At 40.4% G+C, this 21,962-nt stretch overlaps 4 protein-coding genes, 1 non-coding gene and 1 pseudogene across 8 annotated transcripts; 3 read left to right on the top strand and 3 right to left on the bottom strand.

Moving 5' to 3' along the window:
* Window positions 1–992: 992 nt before the first annotated feature.
* Window positions 993–1,661, bottom strand: LOC147945705 (uncharacterized). Its single transcript, XM_087509331.1, has one exon. The coding sequence runs from the start codon at window positions 1,659–1,661 to the stop codon at window positions 993–995; it is 669 nt and encodes a 222-aa protein (XP_087365457.1).
* A 5,788-nt stretch (window positions 1,662–7,449) lies between these two features.
* On the bottom strand, window positions 7,450–10,914 carry LOC104783702 (uncharacterized; annotated as a pseudogene).
* Window positions 10,915–12,464: 1,550 nt separating this feature from the next.
* Window positions 12,465–14,466, top strand: LOC104780154 (pectinesterase 31). The gene is made up of 6 exons (XM_087510146.1): window positions 12,465–12,880; window positions 12,961–13,065; window positions 13,272–13,349; window positions 13,512–13,699; window positions 13,790–13,963; window positions 14,051–14,466. Exons 1-6 carry the CDS (start codon window positions 12,635–12,637, stop codon window positions 14,211–14,213), a joined length of 954 nt encoding a protein of 317 aa, XP_087366272.1. The 5' UTR covers window positions 12,465–12,634; the 3' UTR covers window positions 14,214–14,466.
* TRNAP-AGG (transfer RNA proline (anticodon AGG)) lies at window positions 14,467–14,538 on the top strand. Its single transcript has one exon. It is a non-coding gene; the product is annotated as a tRNA-Pro (tRNA).
* Window positions 14,539–14,672: 134 nt separating this feature from the next.
* LOC104780155 (vesicle transport v-SNARE 13) lies at window positions 14,673–16,452 on the bottom strand. 4 transcript variants are annotated; one of them, XM_010504633.3, is made up of 5 exons: window positions 16,294–16,452; window positions 15,902–16,045; window positions 15,622–15,680; window positions 15,347–15,535; window positions 14,673–15,257 (listed from the first exon to the last, which is right to left on the bottom strand). In XM_010504633.3, the coding sequence occupies exons 2-5, from the start codon at window positions 15,996–15,998 to the stop codon at window positions 14,934–14,936; spliced, it is 669 nt and encodes a 222-aa protein (XP_010502935.2). In that variant the 5' UTR covers window positions 15,999–16,045; window positions 16,294–16,452; the 3' UTR covers window positions 14,673–14,933. The 4 variants fall into 4 exon arrangements, with proteins under 4 accessions (XP_010502935.2, XP_087366269.1, XP_087366271.1 ...); XM_087510143.1 differs by having other exon boundaries at window positions 15,902–16,130; window positions 16,294–16,443; XM_087510145.1 differs by having other exon boundaries at window positions 15,367–15,535; window positions 15,902–16,130; window positions 16,294–16,431.
* Window positions 16,453–19,046: 2,594 nt separating this feature from the next.
* On the top strand, window positions 19,047–21,031 carry LOC147945704 (uncharacterized). Its single transcript, XM_087509330.1, has 3 exons — window positions 19,047–19,929; window positions 20,010–20,143; window positions 20,438–21,031. The coding sequence occupies exons 1-3, from the start codon at window positions 19,047–19,049 to the stop codon at window positions 21,029–21,031; spliced, it is 1,611 nt and encodes a 536-aa protein (XP_087365456.1).
* The last annotated feature ends 931 nt before the right edge of the window (window positions 21,032–21,962 follow it).

The following is a 21,962-nucleotide window of genomic DNA, read 5'->3' as shown; positions in this document are numbered from 1 at the left end:
GACCCTCCTCCAATGTTAACGCAAGATGCTGCCAGGCATTTTGTCTCGTATCATGAGGATGATGCGACTGATCTGCTCAAAAGGAACACTCACCTAATTAATTCACTCTTAACCAGACCAGATCAGAGAAAACGTCTGGCAATGTGTTTAGTTAACTCCTCTAGAAGTTCAGGGTTGTGACCCAAGATGATTTCAAATTGCCTAGCTGAAATACTAGAGACAAATGAAGAAAGACGTATGTCAGAGGATATGAGGATCATTGCTGATGGATTACAATCCAATGCCCACAAATGCATGGCTCTACCCAAGGCTATATTTGGGAACTCTTTCTTATCCGCATTCTCTTTCTTCCTTTTTTTATCACGGGGGGCGGGGGAGGGCATTAAAAGCTTAGCAGTCATCCCCGACTTGTTAAGCTTATCAATGTTACCTGGACTGATAGTGTTGGACCAGGCAAAAACCATGACTTTATTACTTAAGAAAAAACAGCTGCCTTTTGTAAGTTATTTGCTGTTATTATCTAATCTTTGGAAGTTATTTATACTGGGAGCTATAATCCTAATTTTTTATTCAAGAGCGACGCGTTCAAAATTTGTTGTTGTTCTTGATTAGAAGAAATTGAGTAGTAGAAGAAGCCGACAGGTAAATATGACATAAATATAGTTTTATATTTTTGAAAATGTTAGTGTGCTTGCATTGTATGTATTTTGAAACCATATATGTATTATTCGTGCAATATTCATGTATTGTCGCATCCTTAAGTTAGTCATTAACATTCATCTCAACATATATTACATTTATCCATTAGATTTTCTTTGATCTTCTAGCGCATGAAAAAACCGTGCATGTTTGATAACTTGTATCTATCACTCCAAGATGAAGAAATGTTTTTTTTTAACGACTTCTTTATTACGAAAACTTAGTAATTATTATATCTTAGATCATGCACAAGAAAAGTAGGAATACATGAATAGACATTATAAGAACTATTATTATCTGGTAAAGTTTTTTTTTGCTAATAAATCAGCTGGTCGGTTGTTTTGTCTTGGTGTCCAAGTGAAGTCAACTTCTTCAAATCTGGTTTTCCAATAGTTGATTTCCTTTATCCAGTTGTAGCACCCGAAGTTAAGAGTTTTGCCATTGAGAATCTCTGAAATGCTTTTGCAATCTCCTTCAAAAATTACTTTCCGGAAACCTTTACACCAACTATGTTGCATTGCGATGAGGAAAGCTTGTAGTTCACTATCTAAAGGAGATGTAGTCATAATTCCAGTAGCTTGTCCTGCATCAATGAATACTCCTCTTTCATTCCCCAATATCCATCCTGCCTTTGATTGTCTTGTAACCGTATTGTAATAGCCATCATAATTGCATTTTATCCAACCTATCGGAGGTTGCTGCCATCTCGTGGTAGTTGTTGCAGTCCTATTTATAGGACCTGGAGGAACTATCTCACAGCTCAAACTTTGAATATACTCTTGTACTTGTATCCATTCCTCAGCATCCTGCCTTGCTTTAACCAGTGTTGAAAGCCATGAATAACTCCTCTGCTGAAAGACTAGATAGTTTCGACTCGTCCATAATCTCCAAAGGATTCGAATAGCCAGTTGATGTAGGAGATTATCACTTTGTGCGATAAAACCAGATAGAATAGCCTCCATCTTATCCTCTAGAGAATTTGTTGGCATAAGAATAATATTCAGAGGTAAACCTGAAGCTCGCTAGACCATTTGCGCATATGGACATTCAAACAAAATGTGTTGTGTGGATTCCTCTGCGTGACAACATCTTCGACATGTAGAATGAGTACTAATCTGTCTTAGTCGTAGATTCTCACCACTTGCTAGAGACTTTGACAGTATTTTCCAAAGGAAATGTTTGATCTTTGGTGCTGTATCGGATTTTCTCTAAAGCACCATCAATCACCTCTAATCCTTTTTACACAATCAAATTCAAGATATGTGTTGCACATCTAACATAAAAGAACTCTCCATTGCACACCAACAAATTTTCTAAGCTACCTTTTGAAAATTCCTTATATTACTTGCATGTTGTCATTTGATGAAGCATTATCCACTGTAATTGTATTATAATCTCCATTTTTTGAGCAATGCCAAAATCTTTGTGGCTATTTTGACACTGGTATGTGGAGGTGTAAATGCACCACAAAATGATAAGAAACTCTCCATCGTGACTACTCTCTACATATCTATGGCTAAAAAAATCTATTGTAAAAAGAAAGTTTAACTAAATAAGCATTTAAATTTTAAAATTTGTATCAAATTCAATTCAGTTAGATTGTTTAATTATATCAAACATGTTAACTTTAGTATTATTGATATTTTTAAACTTAATAAAAATATTATGAATATTAAAATTTATTAAAATTTTATAATAATACTGGATGAATTATATTCGATAGGAATTTAATACAAGTTTAAATTTTCATTAATTCGTTATAACAACTAAATTGTTATTTAATAACTTTGTTAACACCACTTTTTTAAAATAAAAATAATCCAACAATACACTGAGTAGTAAGTGTTATCCCAAGCCATGTAGGTATAGATTTCCATACTCAGAATATAAGTTACAAACATTACAATTAAATTTGGCTAAGTTGTGACCCATTTCAGTACAATTTCTCTTCAGCCAAAAGTTACATTCGATTATTCGAAGACATATACGGTAACCCAATCCTGTACATGTAGTCATGTACCCATATTAACATCACTTACATGTAGGGATGTACCCAATCATGTCTAACTCGCCTTTATAATCTTTTTGCTACGGTTGGACCGGTTTAAAACTAGAGTATATATACTAGATGACTACACTTTATGAATTCTTCATAAAATAACTATGATCCATGTACGACTGTCCCCTATGCAACTTAAAATTACATTCATCTCCTTCCGTCTCCTACAAACATAAGGGCCCCATCTGATCGAAACTCAATGATTATCTAATTTGAATTTTGCACGTTTTCTACTCTCATACGTTTCTCATTTATTATTCTAATAGTTTTCCCATAAAGTATTCTCTAATTTTTCTGAAACCCAAAAGTCTAGCAGTCCTTATTAGGGTTTCTCAGCATCAAATAATAAAGAAATTAGATATTTATTACTTAGCTTTCTCTCCAACCCTACAATTTCACTTGACTCCATTCTCTCGGCGGCCGTTCACGACAATATTTCTCACAGCAATAGCCGACTATATAGAGATTTGTCCACGTATTAACTGGTGAATCCATTTAAATCTTCTATATTTCTTGGTTAATTGATTTTCTATTCGTATTTTATATATTTAGATGGCAAATCTGGGTTTGCCATCATGAATGGTTGCTAAAGGATCCGAACCCACCGGCGAAAGGGTCCACTCGTACAACGACCTCTCTATCATAGACGATATCGCCGCTGTCTTGGTCCCATCTGAACTCGAGATCATTAAATCCTCCCAGTTTGGGCAACTTTTTGTGGTTCCGGAGAGTGCCGTCTACTCTGGAAAACTCATTCATTTTCTATTGATGCGACAACTCGTGGTAAAGAAAGACTACGAAATATGGGTTATCTACGGTGGGTTCCCGATTCGTTTCTCAATAGCTGAATTTGCAGCGGTCACCGGTTTAAGATGCGATAAGCTTCCTACAGACAAAGAGAAGAAGGGTAAACGGAAAACAGTTGTCGGCAAATATTGGTACAAGTACTTCGACAGGGCTGACGTATCGGCCGACTGGCTCGTAAGTAGACTAAAGCGGCATCTCGTCCCTGAGAGAGATAATCGGATCCGTTACGCCGTACTTGCTCTGCTGGACGGGGTCCTTTGCCCTACATCTGCAAAAAGCAAAATCGTGCCATTGCATGTTGACATGTCTGACAATCTGGAAGATTTTCTGAAGTATCCATGGGGGACAGAGGCTTTTAAACTTACAATGCGTTCTATAAAGGCTAGGGGGCCCCAAAACTTGAAGAAGAAATCGACAACCGTCCAAAGATTCCCTTTAGCGCTTCAACTGGTACATCTTCAAGCCGTTCCGCAAATTAAGGAATTGCTGTTCTGGGTCCTAATGATGACAGTGATTTCGATATGGAAGAACCAAAATTCATTGAGCGCCTTTGGACATTAAAGTTGGATGTTGTTTGGAAAGTCGATGGTAAGATCTCGATATCTTGGCCTTTACTATGCCTTTAGTTATTCAATCAGATTAGGTCTTCCACTCAATGGCATAATCTGTTTACGAATTTCGTAGTATCCCACTTAATTTTCTTATATTACATGTTTTACGATGAAAATGATATATTTTTTTAGTTTGCAAACATTTGTAAAACATCAGATTTCCTATAAAAACACAGGGTGCACGTGCCATGGCACTTATTTTGCCTTCATATTTATATGATGTTAGAGTAACGTAACCGATTTGCAATTAGATATGACTGCAGCTTAAGATAACTTTGATTGCCATATGACATGTTTTTTTCTCCTTGTGTAGTGTACAGTTGACTCTCTGATAAGACCCCAATTGGGTCATGTCATTGAAGACAAGCCAGACGAAGGGGTTGACAGACTAATGGATATGATCAACGACAACTGCAATTTTACGGATTCAATGTTTGTGTGTGGTAAGAACAGTGATGACCACAGGGTAGATAAGACCGACATTAGTGACATTTGTAGCACAGACGCAACAGACTGCGAAGGTGTAGAAAGAGGAATACCAAATGAGCCCCAAACAGGATCCAAAGGGAAGCGCAAGGCCATTGATCACGTATCGGAGGGTCTGAAACAATATGTTGAAACAAAGGTTAAACGTTCTGAAAAACGTGTCATGACAGCCATAGCAGATTCAGAGGTTAGGATATCGGATATGATAACATTGGCTATCCAAAAAATTTCATCCGGGCATGTTGGTCATAAAGAAGACAAACCAGGCAAGGTAGATGCGGCTTCTGATCTAGTACGAGTGCCTCACACATCTTCTTACCCGGTCGAGACTATCCCAATAGTTTTCGCAACTGTGGGAAGCGGTATGCCTGTCCCAGGAACCGTTGGGAATTGTAGCAGTGCTAACCAGCACGCAAACATTCACGGAAATCATAAGGTACCGCACCTCTAAACATTGTTTTAAATTGACTGGGGACTATCTTACCGTTCATGCTTTTTCTGTTTTCTTTTGCATTGTATAACAAGAGTACCCAACTATCTTACCGTTCATGCTTCCATGTCTACCATAAATATATATCTGTTTATTCCGTCCCCAACTAGAGTATATGTTTTGTAGTGGTTTAGTGTGTTTTTTAATAAATACATGTGTTAATAGCTTAAAACATTTGTTTTTTTATAATCGCATGCGTTTCCGTTAAAATACGAAACTATTCGTACGGTTATTTTGAAAAATGCTGTTACCGCCACTGTGTACCACTTCATTTGTTTGTAGGTGGCTTACTCAATGAACGCATGTTTACTTTACGAACAGGGTTTTACAGCAGCAACTGGACATATGGTTACTGATGTTGACAGACTTCATGATGAATCCAAGGCTGACACTTTCCCTCCAAACAAAGGCTACGAAGGCTACAAACTTCATGATGAATCCAAGGCTGACACTTCCCTTTCAAACAAAGGCTACGAAGACTACAAACTTCCTGATGAATTCAAGGCTACCAAAGCATCCACGGCTGACACTTTCCCTCCAAACAAAGGCTACGAAGGCTACAAATTTCATGATGAATCCAAGGCTGACACTTTCCTTCCAAACAAAGGCTACGAAGACTACAAACTTCCTGATGAATCCAAGGCTACCAAAGCATCCATGGCTGACACTTTGCCTCCAACCAAAGTGTTCCTTCATGAAAATCCACCGGTATGAATTATTTTTGATGTAGCTTGGCTGGTATGTTACCTATGTTATTTGTTGTAAATTGGATGCTTCATGGTTTAGTAGGATTGTTCATTTTATATCTGATTATATTTCTTCATGTACCGCCTTTTTTAGTTCTATTTGAATGGCCTTTAAAATCATATTTGTTAGAGAAGTAATTTCCCGTTCTGGAGGAAACTTTATTCCTCGATCTGCGATAAGCTTGGCAGTACTACTGCGACCATGTTTTTTATTTAAAGACAATGTTATTTTATTTTGTTACTATGTTCATATCGCAAACACATGTTTTTATTAAATGTTCTTTGTAGTACTCGACGTCTTCTTTGGTAATTCTAGAAGTTATACGCATTCTTATTAAAATTGAAAGTAGTGCACGCATTCTTATTGAAATTGATAGGTGTTGTAAATTGAAAGTAGTGCATACATAGGCTGTTTTCGTTTTGAAACATGCATAGGATTTAAAACATAAAGAGTTAGCAGCGACAGCAAAACTCTTTCGTGCACCAGAAAATGTAGCATTCCTCACAGGGGTCGTAGATATTGTGGAATTCAGAACAATCTGGGACCGCACAGTTCCAGGTTCATGCGTAAGCGGTTCCACGCGTTACCTGCATTCTTTCCAGTGTTCCAAATACTGTGTCTCCCATCCCCAGAACAGTGGGCCAGGGCATGCCCATCAATTGGTCCGTGAAGAACTCACCTACGTCTGTCTCCCCACCACACGCAGCCAACATCGCCATGACGAAAACGGCCTCAGGGACTCTGTTCACCGCCTTAAACATGTGTTTTTCACTAAAGTCAAATATTTTTCCCAGCAAGCTAGACGTAATCCTTCTAGGTAGTGTGCTTCCGGTATTTCGTCGGCCAAAGCTCTCTCGAACTGCTTCCTGAACATGCCGTTTTTAGTCATCTGTGATTGATGATCTAAAAACTGCCGCATTATCCCTCTCCACATGATTTCTCCCATTTTTGTGGTTGTGATAGTGTCTCCTCAAATATGAATTTATAGTAGTTTTATGCGGAACCCTCCATTTATGTTAAAAGTGGGTAGGAAGTTGGTCAGTGACAATTCTTCAATAAATACTCACCAAACCTCAACCAAAATAAGTTAATAACTCCAACCATAGGGTTTCTATGAGACTCATCTAGCCTCCTATCTTTCGCAATAGTATTGAACGTTTCCACATATATATTAAACACTCGTGTTTTCATTTAATAGCATGGGTTCTACATAAAATAAGGGGGATAGGAGCAATATTTTACATACGGAAACAACAAAAAACTGAAAATAAAAAATGCGCCACTGGCTGCTTGTGGTAGGTTCTTCAACACATTAAGATTCCTGTACCCCATTTGCCACCATAAAGGTCAGTATCTCCATGCTAATATATACAAGATAGCAAGAACCCTCCACTTAATTTTCCCATACGTTGATGGACTTCCCCTACCGAATAAAACCCATTGCTAAGACACGAGAACCCCCAGTTTCCTGCAACCTAATAGGAAATGGTAATTAGTAATGGTGGTGTGTTTCATAGACATGCTCTACCAGAAAAGGTTATTTTTTACCTTCATATAGGCACCGTGCATGTAGCACGGTTATGCCCCTCACCATTACACCGTGAACACCTAGTCGCGTTCCTACGTCTCCCCTGAAAATGATAGTTAATGTTCAGGGTTAGCGATGATAGAAGGTACTAAATATTTATACTTAGAGAAACGCGTCATACGCCCTTAAAACAAATGTGTAATTACGATCTCGAATTACCATAACTCTCCACGTGATGCTATCCTTTTTTTCTTTGGTCTCCCCGGTGGCCTACGTGTGAATGGGGGCTGCAAATCGAGAGAAGCAATCGAGGCTGGCAGTGGATACGCGTTCGAAACATCTGGAACAGGCTTGATGGACGCCTTGTAGGATTGCCTCCAGTTGTCTACCGAGTACTCAGGCGCCATGATGGACTGCAGTGTTATGTCTTCTGTTACAGCTGCAGATATTGCATGTGGGCAAGGGTAATATAGCATGTCGAAAGCTCTACACGTGCAGGACCATTTGCCGAGGTTAACATGGTAATTTCCACCACTGTTTGACTGGACTTGGTACTCGAACCTATCAACATTCTTGACCGAGAAACTTACAGATTTTTCGAAGTTCTGATGAGTTACTCCACGCATCTTTGGTGTTAGTGTTGACATCTCTTTTTTTTTATGCTTCACGACGCATTGCAAACCAGCTTATAAGGGTCGTCCGAATAAATTCTCCGAGTGGGATTACCGGTAGCTCTCGTGCCTCCTTGAGAACCGAGTTAAGTGATTCAGCTACGTTGCTTATCATAACATTGTATCTGTTGCCAAGAAAGTAAGCACGTGTCCAGTGGCTGAACCCGATGGTTTCAAGGTAAGCACCACATGCTGGATCAAGCTTGATGACTTCGTTGAAGTATGTATGGAAGTCGCAAATTCGGTATGCTCGCGCCGCCCTTGAGACGTGAAATGCCAGAAGTTTCTTCTTAAAACTTGATGTGATGTTGCGTTGTTGGTGAACAGTACATGCACCATGATGTGACTTAGGGTAAACCTGCATGATCAACACGTGAACAATACGATTAGGTTAGGGTTGTTATAAAGGCACAATACAAGTTTAATAATATAATAATAATATGACACTATTATAACATAATAACAATACATTATTTACTATAACATGGCATTTTACATTATTACATTAGTTCTTTAACATCGAAACATGACAAGATTTAATGTAACATGTCATTTTACTTGCATAAATTATTACTGCATTCTACCTTATTGCAGCCACCGTATAGTAGGGGCATGGACATGTAACTTGTACGGTAACATGTTTGATACTATATGGTAGTTCAGAATTGATAATAAAAGAGCTATTAGTTGAGGTATATTTTAGAAACGTACCCTTCGCAAGCCTGTGTAAATTGAAGAATGTCTATCGGAGACGAAAGTCAGGGTTTCCGAATCTGGTATCGCAGAGCTCAAACCACGGAAGAACCACTCCCAAGCAGTGTCGTTCTCTCTATCAACTACGCCGAATGCTAGTGGGAATATTTGAAAGTTAGCATCTTGACAGCTCGCCGTTAACATACAACCACCATACTTCCCCTTCAAGTGTGTACTGTCTATACCGATGACACGCCGCATGAACGCAAATCCCTCTAGTGATGCGGCAAATTTTAAGAACAGGTACTTAAACCTATACTGCCCGGCTGCGTCGATCTCTGTTTATAGCTCAATGACAGAGCCAGGATTCGCCTGCTTTAGAACATGTATGTACGCCGGCAAGAGAGAGTAACTATTAGCAGTCGATCCTTGTGCGTCCTCCATGGAAACTTCTCTTGATTTCCACGCCTTCCAATATGATATCTTTACAGAATGATCTGCTAGCAGGAGGCGCTGGAGATCGACTGCCCGGGGACCTCGTGTGTTTCCCTCAAACTTTTACTGCATAATGCTACCGATCACCCGCGTTGTTGCTTGTCTATGGTAATTACTGCGCTCTTCGACGGTGCACGTGTGTGTCAGCGTAACACTCCTGATTTGGTAGTTGTCACAGTCTTCTAGTTTGACAATGTAGACACGCCATGGGCAAGTTGGTGATATGAATTTAAGCGTGAGAAGTTTTTTGCATGACCGATCCCTCCGAAAATGAAAGCGCCAGTTTAGGGCGTGGACTGCTAATTTGACGTTGCAATCTTGTTTGTTTTTGAAAACACGTCCTACGAACAGTTCGTCCCCTTCGTACAATACATCATGCACAGCTAGTTCCATTCCTAGTCGACCTTTTAAGTTACCACAAAAATTCAATTAGCATGTTACCTATGTAAAATATCCGACTCTCATATATGTAAGATATCATGTTTTTTTTTACTATATAGCATGTATTAAATTCAAGTACCTTCTTCTCGTTGCTCATCTAGGGTTGGTGCGGCATATCGATTGAATGATGCGAAGTTGAGACACATATCTTCGCGCGCCGCCTGAAGGGGAACCCTGAGGTCCAGTTCGAGGTTTAGGGGTTCAGCCATATAGTTCGCCGACGGACCGAAGAAACTACACTCCTTTACTGGTACGACTCCATCACTTGCATCTCTATTGAAATATGGCTCGGTATCATCTGCTATGTTAATTGTGTGGCTACCTAGGTGAGCGAGGAAATCCACTTCAACGGGGCTCACATCCACACTCTATGATGCAAGTGAAAAACAAATGTTAGTATCATGCACGTGTATTCCTATGATATTGTGTAGACGCGTTTGTAGACGTACCTCTGTTGTAGATTCAGTGTCGGAATCTTCGTCGTCACTAAACAGTTTCCGGCATGCGTTACTACGTTGGCCATAACCAATGTTAATAGAAGACGCTTCACCGTTGCTTTCATTAGTTTGTTGTGTGGCCATCATCCAACGTAGAACGGCTTCTTCATCGAGTAGTTTTTCCGCGAGACTGGAGTCGTATGTCGGTAGCGGCGGGAGACCGTCAAATGCCATAGGCAGTTTTCCTTTGTCTTGCCTTTCATGGGTCGCTGATGTGCTACCAACATCAGTATTCATAGTTTCTTTACATGGTATAAAGTGGTCGTGTTTGTTGTGCAACTTGGCGCTAGCCGCTTCGCTGTTTCCATCGTACGTTTCTATACCTTCGATCGAAACCTTCGACGAGTACAGACAAAAATTGTCCAGGTCAACATGGAGTGCTTGGAATATGGCCATGGTCTCGTCAGTACGTATTATTACGGGTCTGGACCTCACATCCGGTGGAGAGTCGAGATCCATCCACTCTGGCCATTGATACGAAAGATGGACCTCCCATCCATCATATTCCATCCTGAAAGCGGCTCTAACGAGCTCACGAACAACTGTTACTCGTTCGCCTTCACGTATAGTCATTCTCCGCACGGCGTTGAATGGGTTTGGGATGAACACCCAACTTCCATCGCCACCGATGCCCCATGAGCCGCTGACGACTCGAAGAGGACGGTCAGTTATTTCGGTTATAATAACCATTTGTACCTACGCGAAGGATATATATCATTAAATATAGCAAAGTAGATGTGGTTGTACAAAAAAAACAAAACAAAGATTTTAGTTGTCTTATACGCACTGTCTATTTACCTACCTCTGCAACTTTTACTTCAACCTTGATTTTCTTTTGGCAACCTTTGGTTTTTTTTTTGATAAGTGTGTTCATTTGTAAATGCTAGCTACGGTATCAGATATATATGTCAACGAGTCAGAACCACTTTAGGGCTACAATATTTACTCAGATATTTTGCTGAATAGTGTATGTGGGGCTATTGTCCACATGTTTTTGATTTTCGAATCCTCATGATCCCCCCCATAACCCGGGATGCGATAGGAAGGTTTACACTGCAAAGCGGATGTCACGTCAAAGTGTCAATGTTTTACCTTTATGCACCATGAGATTTTTTTAGATAGACTTACAGTATACGCGCATTTAAATGTTTTTCTTAGCGATAAGGGTTTTCGCCAGTGGATTAGTAGCTGGATTCGACACACGTGTCGCCCCGATACATATTTTATTATCTGATGTATGCGCGAAACCCATGTTATTATACTATTTACGGATTCTCCAAAATCTTTACCTACTAATGCTACCATCGTAGTTCGTAGTGTCTCTGCATTTGCATTAAATGCCTTGGATACGTATCACCGATAGGTATTCTCTCTCCTAAATGTGTCATGTCGACCGTCCAGTGGACGATTTTTGGGGCAACTCAAGTGGCGATGTCATGATTCGTGTGTACTTATAAAATGACATGTTTTTTATATGATATCCTTATTCACGGTAACAGACTTGTTTGTAATTGATCTTCCTTGGTATTCATCTTCTTTAGCCCATGGGCTTAGTTGATTAACACTACCATGCGTAACGACTAGTTCTGGCCCGTTACCGTTTTCGAAATCTCGAAGAACCCTGTACCACAGAAGATGGTTCCGGGACAATGGAAATCCACATGTGGAAAACGTAGGGTACATGTGATTGTTCTAAGACATACATATGTTTTTTTTGCAGGAATGGAGTTTCACGAATGCATGCGTACTAGTATTACATGTGTAGGGAGATATCAATCCATTGCATAATAACTCGAACAATTATTTCGTAAAAGCATGAGTTAGGCTCAATCTATGTAAGTTGTTTTCGTAGGCGTCACCCCCTTATACTCAGTTTAACTACTAACCGATTACAACCTATGCATGTTTTTTGTAACAAGTTATTTCAATTTATATCAGTCTCATCATTGGTAGGAGATTACCTCCTACCAATGTTGTTCCCTACATAGAATAATCTACAGGTGGGGCACCTTTACTCCCGCCTAATCATCGAAGATTGTTTGGACTTTTCAGCCTTCCCTAAAACGTTATTTACCAAGTTTTTCTGCCACAAAGTTATTTTCTCTGTTTTACGAAATACCATGGTCATCTACCTAAATCACTCTTAAAACTAATTCCACGAACTGTGAGGTGAATTTACAAATAAGCAAAAGTAAAGGGACGTATTACAAATAAAGAAAAGTGATCGCTAGAAAAAAGACAGAACAGTACAGATTGGTGTGATCGAACAACACCGTCATTCATACCGACAACATATTAAACATAACCCCTGTTTTAAGAATCTCCAATCTAAATATTCTGCTTCAAATCGACGCAACTCTATATCACCCACTGTTTCGAATTCTCAGTTACTAAGGGGTTTTTATCAGTAATGGCTACGACTCGAATGGTGAGGGTTGCGCAAGATGGTTCTGGGGATTACTGCTCTGTTCAAGACGCAATCGACTCGGTGCCTTTAGGTAACACTTGTAGGACTGTGATTCGTCTCTCACCCGGGATTTATCGGCAACCGGTTTACGTGCCCAAGAGGAAAAACTTCATTACCTTCGCCGGAATCTCACCGGAGATCACGGTTTTGACTTGGAACAATACGGCTACGAAGATTGAACATCACCAGGTACTCGTTGCTATATCTGTACATATCTTGGTGTTTTGATACGGCTCTGATTTGGTTTGATTGTGTTGTTTTTTGGGCAGGCGTCTAGAGTCATTGGGACTGGTACGTTTGGGTGTGGGAGTGTTATTGTTGAAGGTGAAGACTTTATTGCTGAGAACATTACTTTTGAGAACTCTGCTCCTGAGGTATTCAAAATAAAGTCTCTTCCTTTTTACATTTTCAGTACTGTTCAGTGTAGAATCAACAGTTGAGTAAGGTTTAATGTTACAACTGATTAGGCTTTGAAAAATGTTTACTTTCTTATGCCGTTACACTTTAATTAGGCTTTAATCATTTCTTATGAAATGTTGTTTGTGTGAAATTTTATACTAGTAATGGTTTATGAATATAGGGATCAGGACAAGCTGTGGCTATACGAGTCACTGCAGACCGATGCGCCTTTTATAACTGTCGATTTCTAGGCTGGCAGGTATGTTCAGCTGTGTTTTTATTATATAGATTACATCAAATTGTTAGTGTTACTCTATTGAGTTGTGTAAGTGTATTGTGGATTGTGTTGCAAATACTGGAATCTATGTACTTGTGTAGTTTAGATGTGGCTTATAGCTGAATGCAAACTGTGAAAATGCAGGATACGTTGTATTTACATCATGGGAAACAGTATTTGAAAGACTGCTACGTCGAGGGAAGCGTGGATTTCATATTTGGAAACAGCACTGCACTTTTGGAACACTGCCATATCAACTGCAAATCGCAGGGTTTCATAACAGCACAAAGCCGGAAAACATCTCAGGAATCTACTGGTTATGTATTTTTAAGGTCTGGCTTCACAGTGATTTTACTTACCATCTCGTACAGCTTCTACATTCATTTAAGGAAACTCAGCTTCTACAAACTTTTTGTTCGCAGATGTGTGATCACTGGAAATGGTCAGAACGGGTATGTGTATCTCGGAAGGCCATGGGGACCATTTGGGAGAGTGATCTTTGCATACACTTACATGGATGCCTGTGTGAGAAATGTAGGTTGGCATAACTGGGGAAATGCAGAGAATGAGAGAAGTGCTTGCTTTTATGAGTACAGGTACATTACCTGACATTTCTTGACTGTAACAAGTTTACCATAAATAAACAGTTTGTGATGATACTCTTTTTGATGTAAAAACCTCAGGTGTTTTGGCCCGGGTAGCTGTTCGTCTGGACGTGTTCCGTGGTCAAGAGAACTGATGGATGACGAAGCTGGACACTTTGTGCATCATAGTTTTGTGGATCCAGATCAGGACCGGCCTTGGTTATGCCTGAGAATGGGAGTGAAATTACCTTATTCGGCATAGAGTACTGAAAAAAAAATGTTGTTAACTCGGCGAGGCGTAGAATAACGAAGGATCATGTAGAACCTACTGTGTACCAAGTATCAAAACTTGGGATTATATTTTGTTAAAGTGAATAAGTTGCACTAAAAAACTTAGATCTTCCATAGAATGTCATTTTATTACACTACTCTTCATGATTTCTTCTTGTCAAACAAATGCGTTTTGTACAGGCAAGTAGAGTAATTACGCTTTAAAGTTAGGAACATGGCAATATGGGCATTTGGTCTAGTGGTATGATTCTCGCTTAGGGTGCGAGAGGTCCCGAGTTCAATTCTCGGAATGCCCCCAATTTTAGCATTTTCTGTTTTTTTTTACCACACTACTAACAGCTTTTCACTACTTATGTTAAACAACTTACCCAGTGGGGAATTTCAAATGTTACTAACAATCTTCCTATTGGTTTGCTTTTACAAATTTGGATGGGTTTGGTGAAGAATATAAAGCAAATGATTCACAAGAGCTTTGTCACCAGTCAATTACATCATGTTCAATCAAATAACACAGAAGTCAGAAGTAGACTCGAGTTCTAATTTCAATATTAGATTCTCGGAATCACCATCCACAAAATCGAGAGAGAGAGAGAGAGAGAAACACTCAAGAGAAGGAGAAGAGACACAAAGAGAGCACAACACAAGTTGTTCAGTAACATAGATTTTGGCCAGGCTGGTGAAGAGAGAGGCTTCACCTGGTGAGTTTGAAGTATAAGATGAAGATAATGGCGAGGACAAGGACTGTGATAATCGCACCGATAGTCCATTTGTTCCTATTCATCCTCCTCGTCATCGCTGTCAATATTTTCTTGCTCTTTCCCACGTTATCATCAACTGCATGAAGCGTTTCATGGGCTCGTAGGAGAGACTGTCTCTGGCCGTGCAAATCCTGAAGGATTGAAACACCAATCTCTTCAGTCTCCAACATTGTTCTCCTACTGTCTTTGACTCTGTCTGTGGATCGGCCTAAACGCTCTGTTGACATCATCAATCTTGATCTTTGATCAGCTGAAGCCTAACCCATTTGTTAATCAGTCAGAGAAATCAAAATTTGTTTTAAAGAACACGATCAAGATTTGATGTATTGAACAAATCTCTACGTACCGTCAATGTGTCAGCCCTACCAGCTTCTAGTAACTCATCTCGAGCAGTAGCGTTTAAGTTCCCAGATGTGATTCTCTTCACTTCAGTCTTGAAATTGTTAAGATCGGATTTGTATTCCCTTAATTTGACAAGGAGGCTGGATTTAACATTGGGTGGAAGGCTTCTTGCCTCAAGGTCCATTTTCTTAACCTGAAAAATAACAAAGCAACCATCAATCACATTACGGGACTATGGTAAAACTTTCATATCCCATTAGAGCTATGCAGATCACATACCAATGCTTCTGCTTCCTCAACCCCAGATTTTATATCAGATAGCTTCTGCTTCTTTTGTTCTGCAAATTAGTAAAGTCCACACTCAATTCATATTATGAAAAAGGGAACAAATTCTGGCAGGTTATGATCTATTCATACTAATAACAAAGTTGGTGAACAGCAGGGACGTCTAAAACAAAAGCAAACATCATAGTTGGAGATCTTAAAGAAGCTTCTCTATTATTCTATTAGTCGCATTCACAAGCTACATATAACTACAATAAGATAAAATTGAATATACCTCCATCATCAAGGGCATTGGCTGAAGTACACTTCTTAGAGAGATTTGCAGAAAGCTCACAGTATTGCCTCTCATATCTTTCAAACACAAGACTCATCGTTCCCAGGAAACAAAAAGGTCCCAATGTAAAATCAAAGCGAAGATCTTCAACAACAATACACGAAATTAATCTCTAAAAAACAACCTAATAATACACCACCACAATGATATCTATCAATCTACATTTGTGCTAAATCGTTAAAATTAACATCGAAATTGAAGCGATCATGAGAGAACATCGCCGGAGCCAAAGCGGATGGGTAAAACAACATGAAATTAAGGGAAATCAGATATATGGAGACTACAGGTTAAAGATGGTTAGGAGAAAGAGGGATGAAAAAACATTAACGAACCCGAATCGATCTGCAGAGAAGAAGATGACGCCGGCGACAACGGAATGTGGATGACGCGGAGATCCGACGAAGACAGACAATTCTAGACAGAGCTCTGAAAAAAGAGAGATTCTTTTTTTTTTAGTGATAAATAAATATATATTTATGGTTATTGGAATTGGATTATGAAGTTTAGGTTTCTTTTGTTAAAAAAAAAAATATAGGTTATTATTCAGTTAATGAGTTCTAAAAATCTTTCCAAATTCCAGGTTACTGAAAATGATATTTGTATATTGTGTCATTCAAAACAGTTTGTTAAAATTATATGAAATCTACTGTTTATTCAAACAATAACAAATGTTTTTTGAAAAAGAGTTTTTAATAGAATTTTAAGAGATTTCATATTTATTTTTAATTGAAAACAGTGATTAGAAAACAGTATTGGTAGAGGTAGAATTTAGAGAAATTTCATTCCAAATATTAAATAAAACTATATCAGTACAATTTTGGTTACATCACCTGCTTGCCCACGAGAAGAGATTGTCCTTTGGTTGAATTTCAGTTTTTAGTGGCTTGAATAAGTTTAGCCATTCTTTTTTATAAGTCTGCACTAATGTTTGGAGTGAGAATTAGGAGTAGCACGAAGAATCTCTGGGTTTGTAAGGGGTTTAAGGCCGGTAAAAAGTTTGCTACATGGCTTGTAATTAGGATATTTACATCCGTTTCCATCGATATAATACCAGTTGACAAAAAAAAATATCAGTAAAATTTTGTTTGTTTTATTATAAGAAAAAAAACTTAAAAATATCTCATTTATCTTTTATTTGGAAGTTTAATACCTCATATTATTTTATTAGAATAAAAATAAAATATTTAATTATTGTTGGACAAAAAATACTTAATCTTTGTATTATTAGTAGATTCATACCTCTGACTTAACATCGGGTGTGATGGAATTATTAAACGGTGTTAAAGTTTTAATTAAATTTTTACTAGATATCTATTATATATTTAGTAATAATACGAGTAATGTTAGCGTGGTCCGGTGGTAATGGTTGGTTTTGATGTGGATCGAAGCCGCACATGGTGTGAGGTTAAACTCAACTATTACCACGAGACCACACTAACATAACACATATTATTACTAAATATATAACATATATCTACTAAGATTTTAACTAAAACTTTTAACACCGTCTAATAATTCCGTCACACCCGTTAATGGATGTTAAGTCAGAGGTATGAATTTACTAATAACACAAAGATTAAGTATTTTTTGTCCAACAATAATAAAATGAAATATTTTTATTCCAATAAAATAATATGAGGTATTAAACTTCCAAATAAAAAATAAATGAGGTATTTTTAAGCTTTTTTCCCTTTTATTATAGGTACCAATATAACAGGATATGAATATTTTATTATATAAAGCTTGGTTTTAAAAGTTAGTAACTCACCAGATTATGATACGTGCGAGTGAGGACAAAACACAAGGAAAAATCATGTGGTGATTTGTAGGGACAGTAACAAGTCTTTAAAGCCTCCCAGACGTAGCAAACCGAACCGTCAGATATGGATGGGCTCACAGACCTAGTGAGAGGACGTGAGACCCATTAAAGAAAGTGGGCCCATTGACTGGGAGTGGACATGGGACCCACAAAGAGGTGGCAGTCGGGGCGTTACAAGTGGTATTAGAGCCGAACCCAGACAAGTGCGGAGTCGAGTGGGCTCACACTGTCGGGGGTGACAGTCTTGGTACGCAACGAGGACGTTACGATCTGTTAGAAGGGGTGAATTGTGACACCCCGGTTTCAGAGACTTGCATAGAGGTTTAAAAGAATTGATTTGGCCACCTATGTCACCGAAGTGCACTTATCTTTTCGGTCAAGGGTCCTTAGAGAACTCCAGAATTAAGCGTGCTTGAGCTGGAGTAGTCTTAGGATGGTGTTGAACGAGTAATAGCACTAGCTAAAATATTATAAGTAAGAGAGGCGAAACAAAGGACTTTATTTAAGATTGTCGAAGATCGTCGAATTACAAGTTGTCTGCTTAAAAGCCGATCGGGCAGTTACAGAGTTGTGTACTCGTAATTTGACTAATAACACTTAAAGCTAGAATCGGATGAACTCCAGACTCCTGACTCTTCTTACTTCATGCCTTTCTCCACATCGCTCCCTCGGTATTTATAGTTGATGGGATGTTTCATCCCTATGCCTCGGGATCAATGTGGTACAGTTCCAAAGCAAAGTCGGTGACCGCTCCTTTGCAGGCTGTCATTCAATGGGCTGTCCGTCTTTATTGGGCCTTCTAGAAGTTGAGTCGGCTTGGTAAGAACGACCTGGGCAGTCAATACCTCCAAAAGCCAAGTTGGAGGCCTGTTAAGGCAGGGTGAAACCCATATGCAACAATTGTCACCCCTCTAGTTCATTGTGATCGATTCCAGTTCGAGTCAATGAGCTTTTGTTTGAGAGTTTTCGGCCTGGCCCATTTACGAAATGTCTTACTAGGGCTTTGCGTCCTTTCGGAGGGAAAGAGACTGAAGCGTCGCGTCTTGGAAATCGTGCTGCTTCACGCCCAATCGTCGCGTCGAGGGTTTCTCTTTCTCTTTCCTATAAAAGGAGGGACTTCGGAGCGTTTTCCTTACTTCTTCTTCAGCCGCAAAATTCGAGGTAACCTTTTATCTCTTTGGTAAATAATTTTTCTTGTAGCTTTAGCCTGTCATATTAGTATTCCCTGGTTGGGTTGTTGTTGTAATTGCCGGCCTAGATCTTTTAATGTCGAACTCGGGCGACGAGTATTTGAGGGAGCGTTCGTCTCCTAGTTCCTCCGAGGCTAGCCCGTCAATTCCGGCTTTCGGGTTGTTTGATTCCAAAGCGTCGATAAAATCGTGCAGGCTCGCTGGTCGGCCTAAAAGGGGACGAGCTCGGGATTGCTCTCCTGATTTTAGGGTTAGTCCGGAGTTTTCTTCGTCTTCCGACGCGCCCACCGGTCCGGGGATGGTTAGACCTACCCCGGATCAAGCGGGCCCCTTAGACTCTCCTTGTTCTCGTGGTGAAGCGAGATCTGTAAACTCGGCCGATATTGCTTCGTTCCTTGATGAGGTCGAAGTTGGTGAAGGGATTGACTATCCCAACGCTCCTTTTGACTCTGGTCCCACGCTTTGCGATGCCGAATCGCTAATTGCCATGAGGGACTTCTGTAAGCCGCCTCGGCATGTGTCTATGATATGCCCAACATCCGATGAACGGGCGTTTAAATGCCCGGATGGATACATTAGCTTGTACGAGCCCTATTTCACTAAAGGAGGTCTCCGTTTCCCGATTCCAGCTTTTTTGATGGATTATTGCTCGCGCCGTCAGATAGCAGTGACTCAGCTTACCGTCCACACGATCCGAAATATGGTCGGTCTCAAACATCTCGCCGACCAGTGTGGGGTCAAGCTGACGGCTTGTTTCGTCGAGGATATGATGCGCTTTACCAGACAACAAGGGTTTAATGGTATCTGGTATGCCAGCGCGATTCCTGGATATAAGTTGATTGATCATTCGCCTACGAAAACCCACGCTTGTCTGAATAGATACTTTTATGCTAACATTGATGATGCCTTGGTTGAGGATGTGCCTTTAGGCTTTAAGACTGAGTGGAATTTGTCTCCTGGTAGTTTCTCGGGTGGATTTTGCCTTCTTTTCTTGTTTTAGTTACTTGTCATTGATTAGTTTGCCTTTGCTGTTTTTCAGAATCGGTTGCGAAATTAGCCGAGCCGCCGACTCCCGATTTCTTTGAAGTTCGTGATTTGTTAAGGACGCAGACAGTTCTCGATTGGAGGAACGTTCCTGAGCTAGACCAGACTAGGGGCAGAAACCGTCAAAAGGTATTATCTCGGTACTCCCTCTATTTACCCGGTCGGCTCATTATATCCTGCAGCTCCTTTGTTTAACGGCCTCGGCATGCATTCCCAGGGCGTGTGAGTCGCGAGAACATGGTTAAAATGGGCAATCGCAAGTATTTCGGTAAGCCCATGCCGAAGAAGAAAGATCCCGTGGAAGAAAAAGAATTGCAACTGGCCTTAAAGAAGAGTTTGGTTGACTAGTCGTCTGCTTAGAGCTCCCGTACCGCGGGTGCCTCGGGCAGTCGAGTTTCCGATGGAAAATCCTCCTGAGAAAAGGGGAAGGGTGGCGACGCTGGAAGGCGAGATAGGGATATTGTCTCGATCGATATCACGGACGAGAAAGATCGCTCTTCTTCGAAGAACCTGTCTGACTCAGCAGGGAATTCTGGCAAACGTAAGGAGATTCCATCTGGTTCTGACAGTCTGGCTGTATTCAAAAAACCGAGGACTTCTTCATCGGATCTGAAGGAGAAGGGTGTCCAATCTTCCCATTCTGTCCTCTTCCGTTATGTGAAGGAAACCCCTTTTTTGTCTGACAAGAAGGAGTGTGGTGGTCTTATCCGCGAAGTGCCGGGCGATCAGTTCGAGGAAGATTTGAGGGAGACTGAGGTGTTTGACGAGTGGGCTCGGAAGGAACTCCAAGTTTCTTTTTACTTTCTTCCCCTGTCTTGTACTGTGTGGCAGTCAGCGAGTTCGGTATACTCGATGGTATGCCATTACGAACGTAAGTTGAAATCTGCCGACCGGGACATCGCCCAGGCTGAGGCCGGACTGAAGGAATCTCAGAGTCAGATTGGCAAGTTTTGGGCTGAGTCAACTAATGCTTGGCGGGAAGTTGACCGTTTGAAGGAGGAGAACCGCCAATTGTAGGGGTCACTAGAGTGTTCTTGCGCTGACGTTACTCGTCTGGAGGCCTCTACTTGTCGTGCTGCGGAAGATTATGATCATCAGCTTAAAGTGGCAGTCGACAAGAGGGCCGAGGAGGTTTGTCATGAAATGAAAGAAGGCTACCGCGAACGGTCAAATCAAATTCGTCAGCATATCTGGGATGCAAGGCGCACTTTTAATTCGATGATGATGAAGGCACAGGCTAACGGTGTTGCGAAGCAGATCGAGGATCTTGTGCTGAGTGGTTGCTATGGCCCCCCTTTTTTTTTGACGAGTCGGGGGCAAATTAAAGCAGAGTTGGAATTTGCTATAGCCCCTTTTTTTTTTTTGACGAGCCGGGGGTGAGTTATAGCAAAGTTGGAATTTGCTATAGCCCCGACGAGCTAGGGGCGATTTAAAGCAAAGTTGGAATTTGCTATAGCCCCCCCTTTTTTTGGACGACCTGTGCGCGTTGTGGAGACTGGGACTCTCAACCTTTGGACTCTTTAGTTTTGTCGTATTAAATGCTTGACTTGGACGGTGAATTACTTTTCTGAGGAATTTCTCATCATTACCGCGCGTGGGTGTTGCATGTGGCGCGATTTTTACAGCAGGATTCTGATTGGCGGAAGAGGGAGGCGCATTGAATGCTGGTAAGTGGACGGGCGCTTGATTAATGCGACGTCTCTTCGCTTTCCTTTCGTCCTTTTTATATAAAGGGAGGTGGGGGTGGGGGTGGTAAACTACACAGCCTCTTCTTTTCAGCTAATAACTCTGTCTTGCTCTACATTCTCTTGCTTCCTTTCTTGTTTGATCATGAGTGACTCTGATGATTCCGGAGAGTGGGTTCCGGTGATCCGTGGCCGTCTTTCTTCCCCACGGATGGGACCGTCGACAAGTCGTGTCCGGATTGTTTTTGGTCGTTCCCGAACCG

Source organism: Camelina sativa, chromosome 4 (genome assembly GCF_030686135.1).
Source record: "Camelina sativa cultivar CO46 ecotype springtype chromosome 4, ASM3068613v1".
In the NCBI taxonomy this organism is placed as follows: Eukaryota; Viridiplantae; Streptophyta; class Magnoliopsida; order Brassicales; family Brassicaceae; genus Camelina; species Camelina sativa.
The sequence above is the reverse complement of the archived record's forward strand: the minus strand, read 5'-3'. Positions and strand labels throughout refer to the sequence as shown.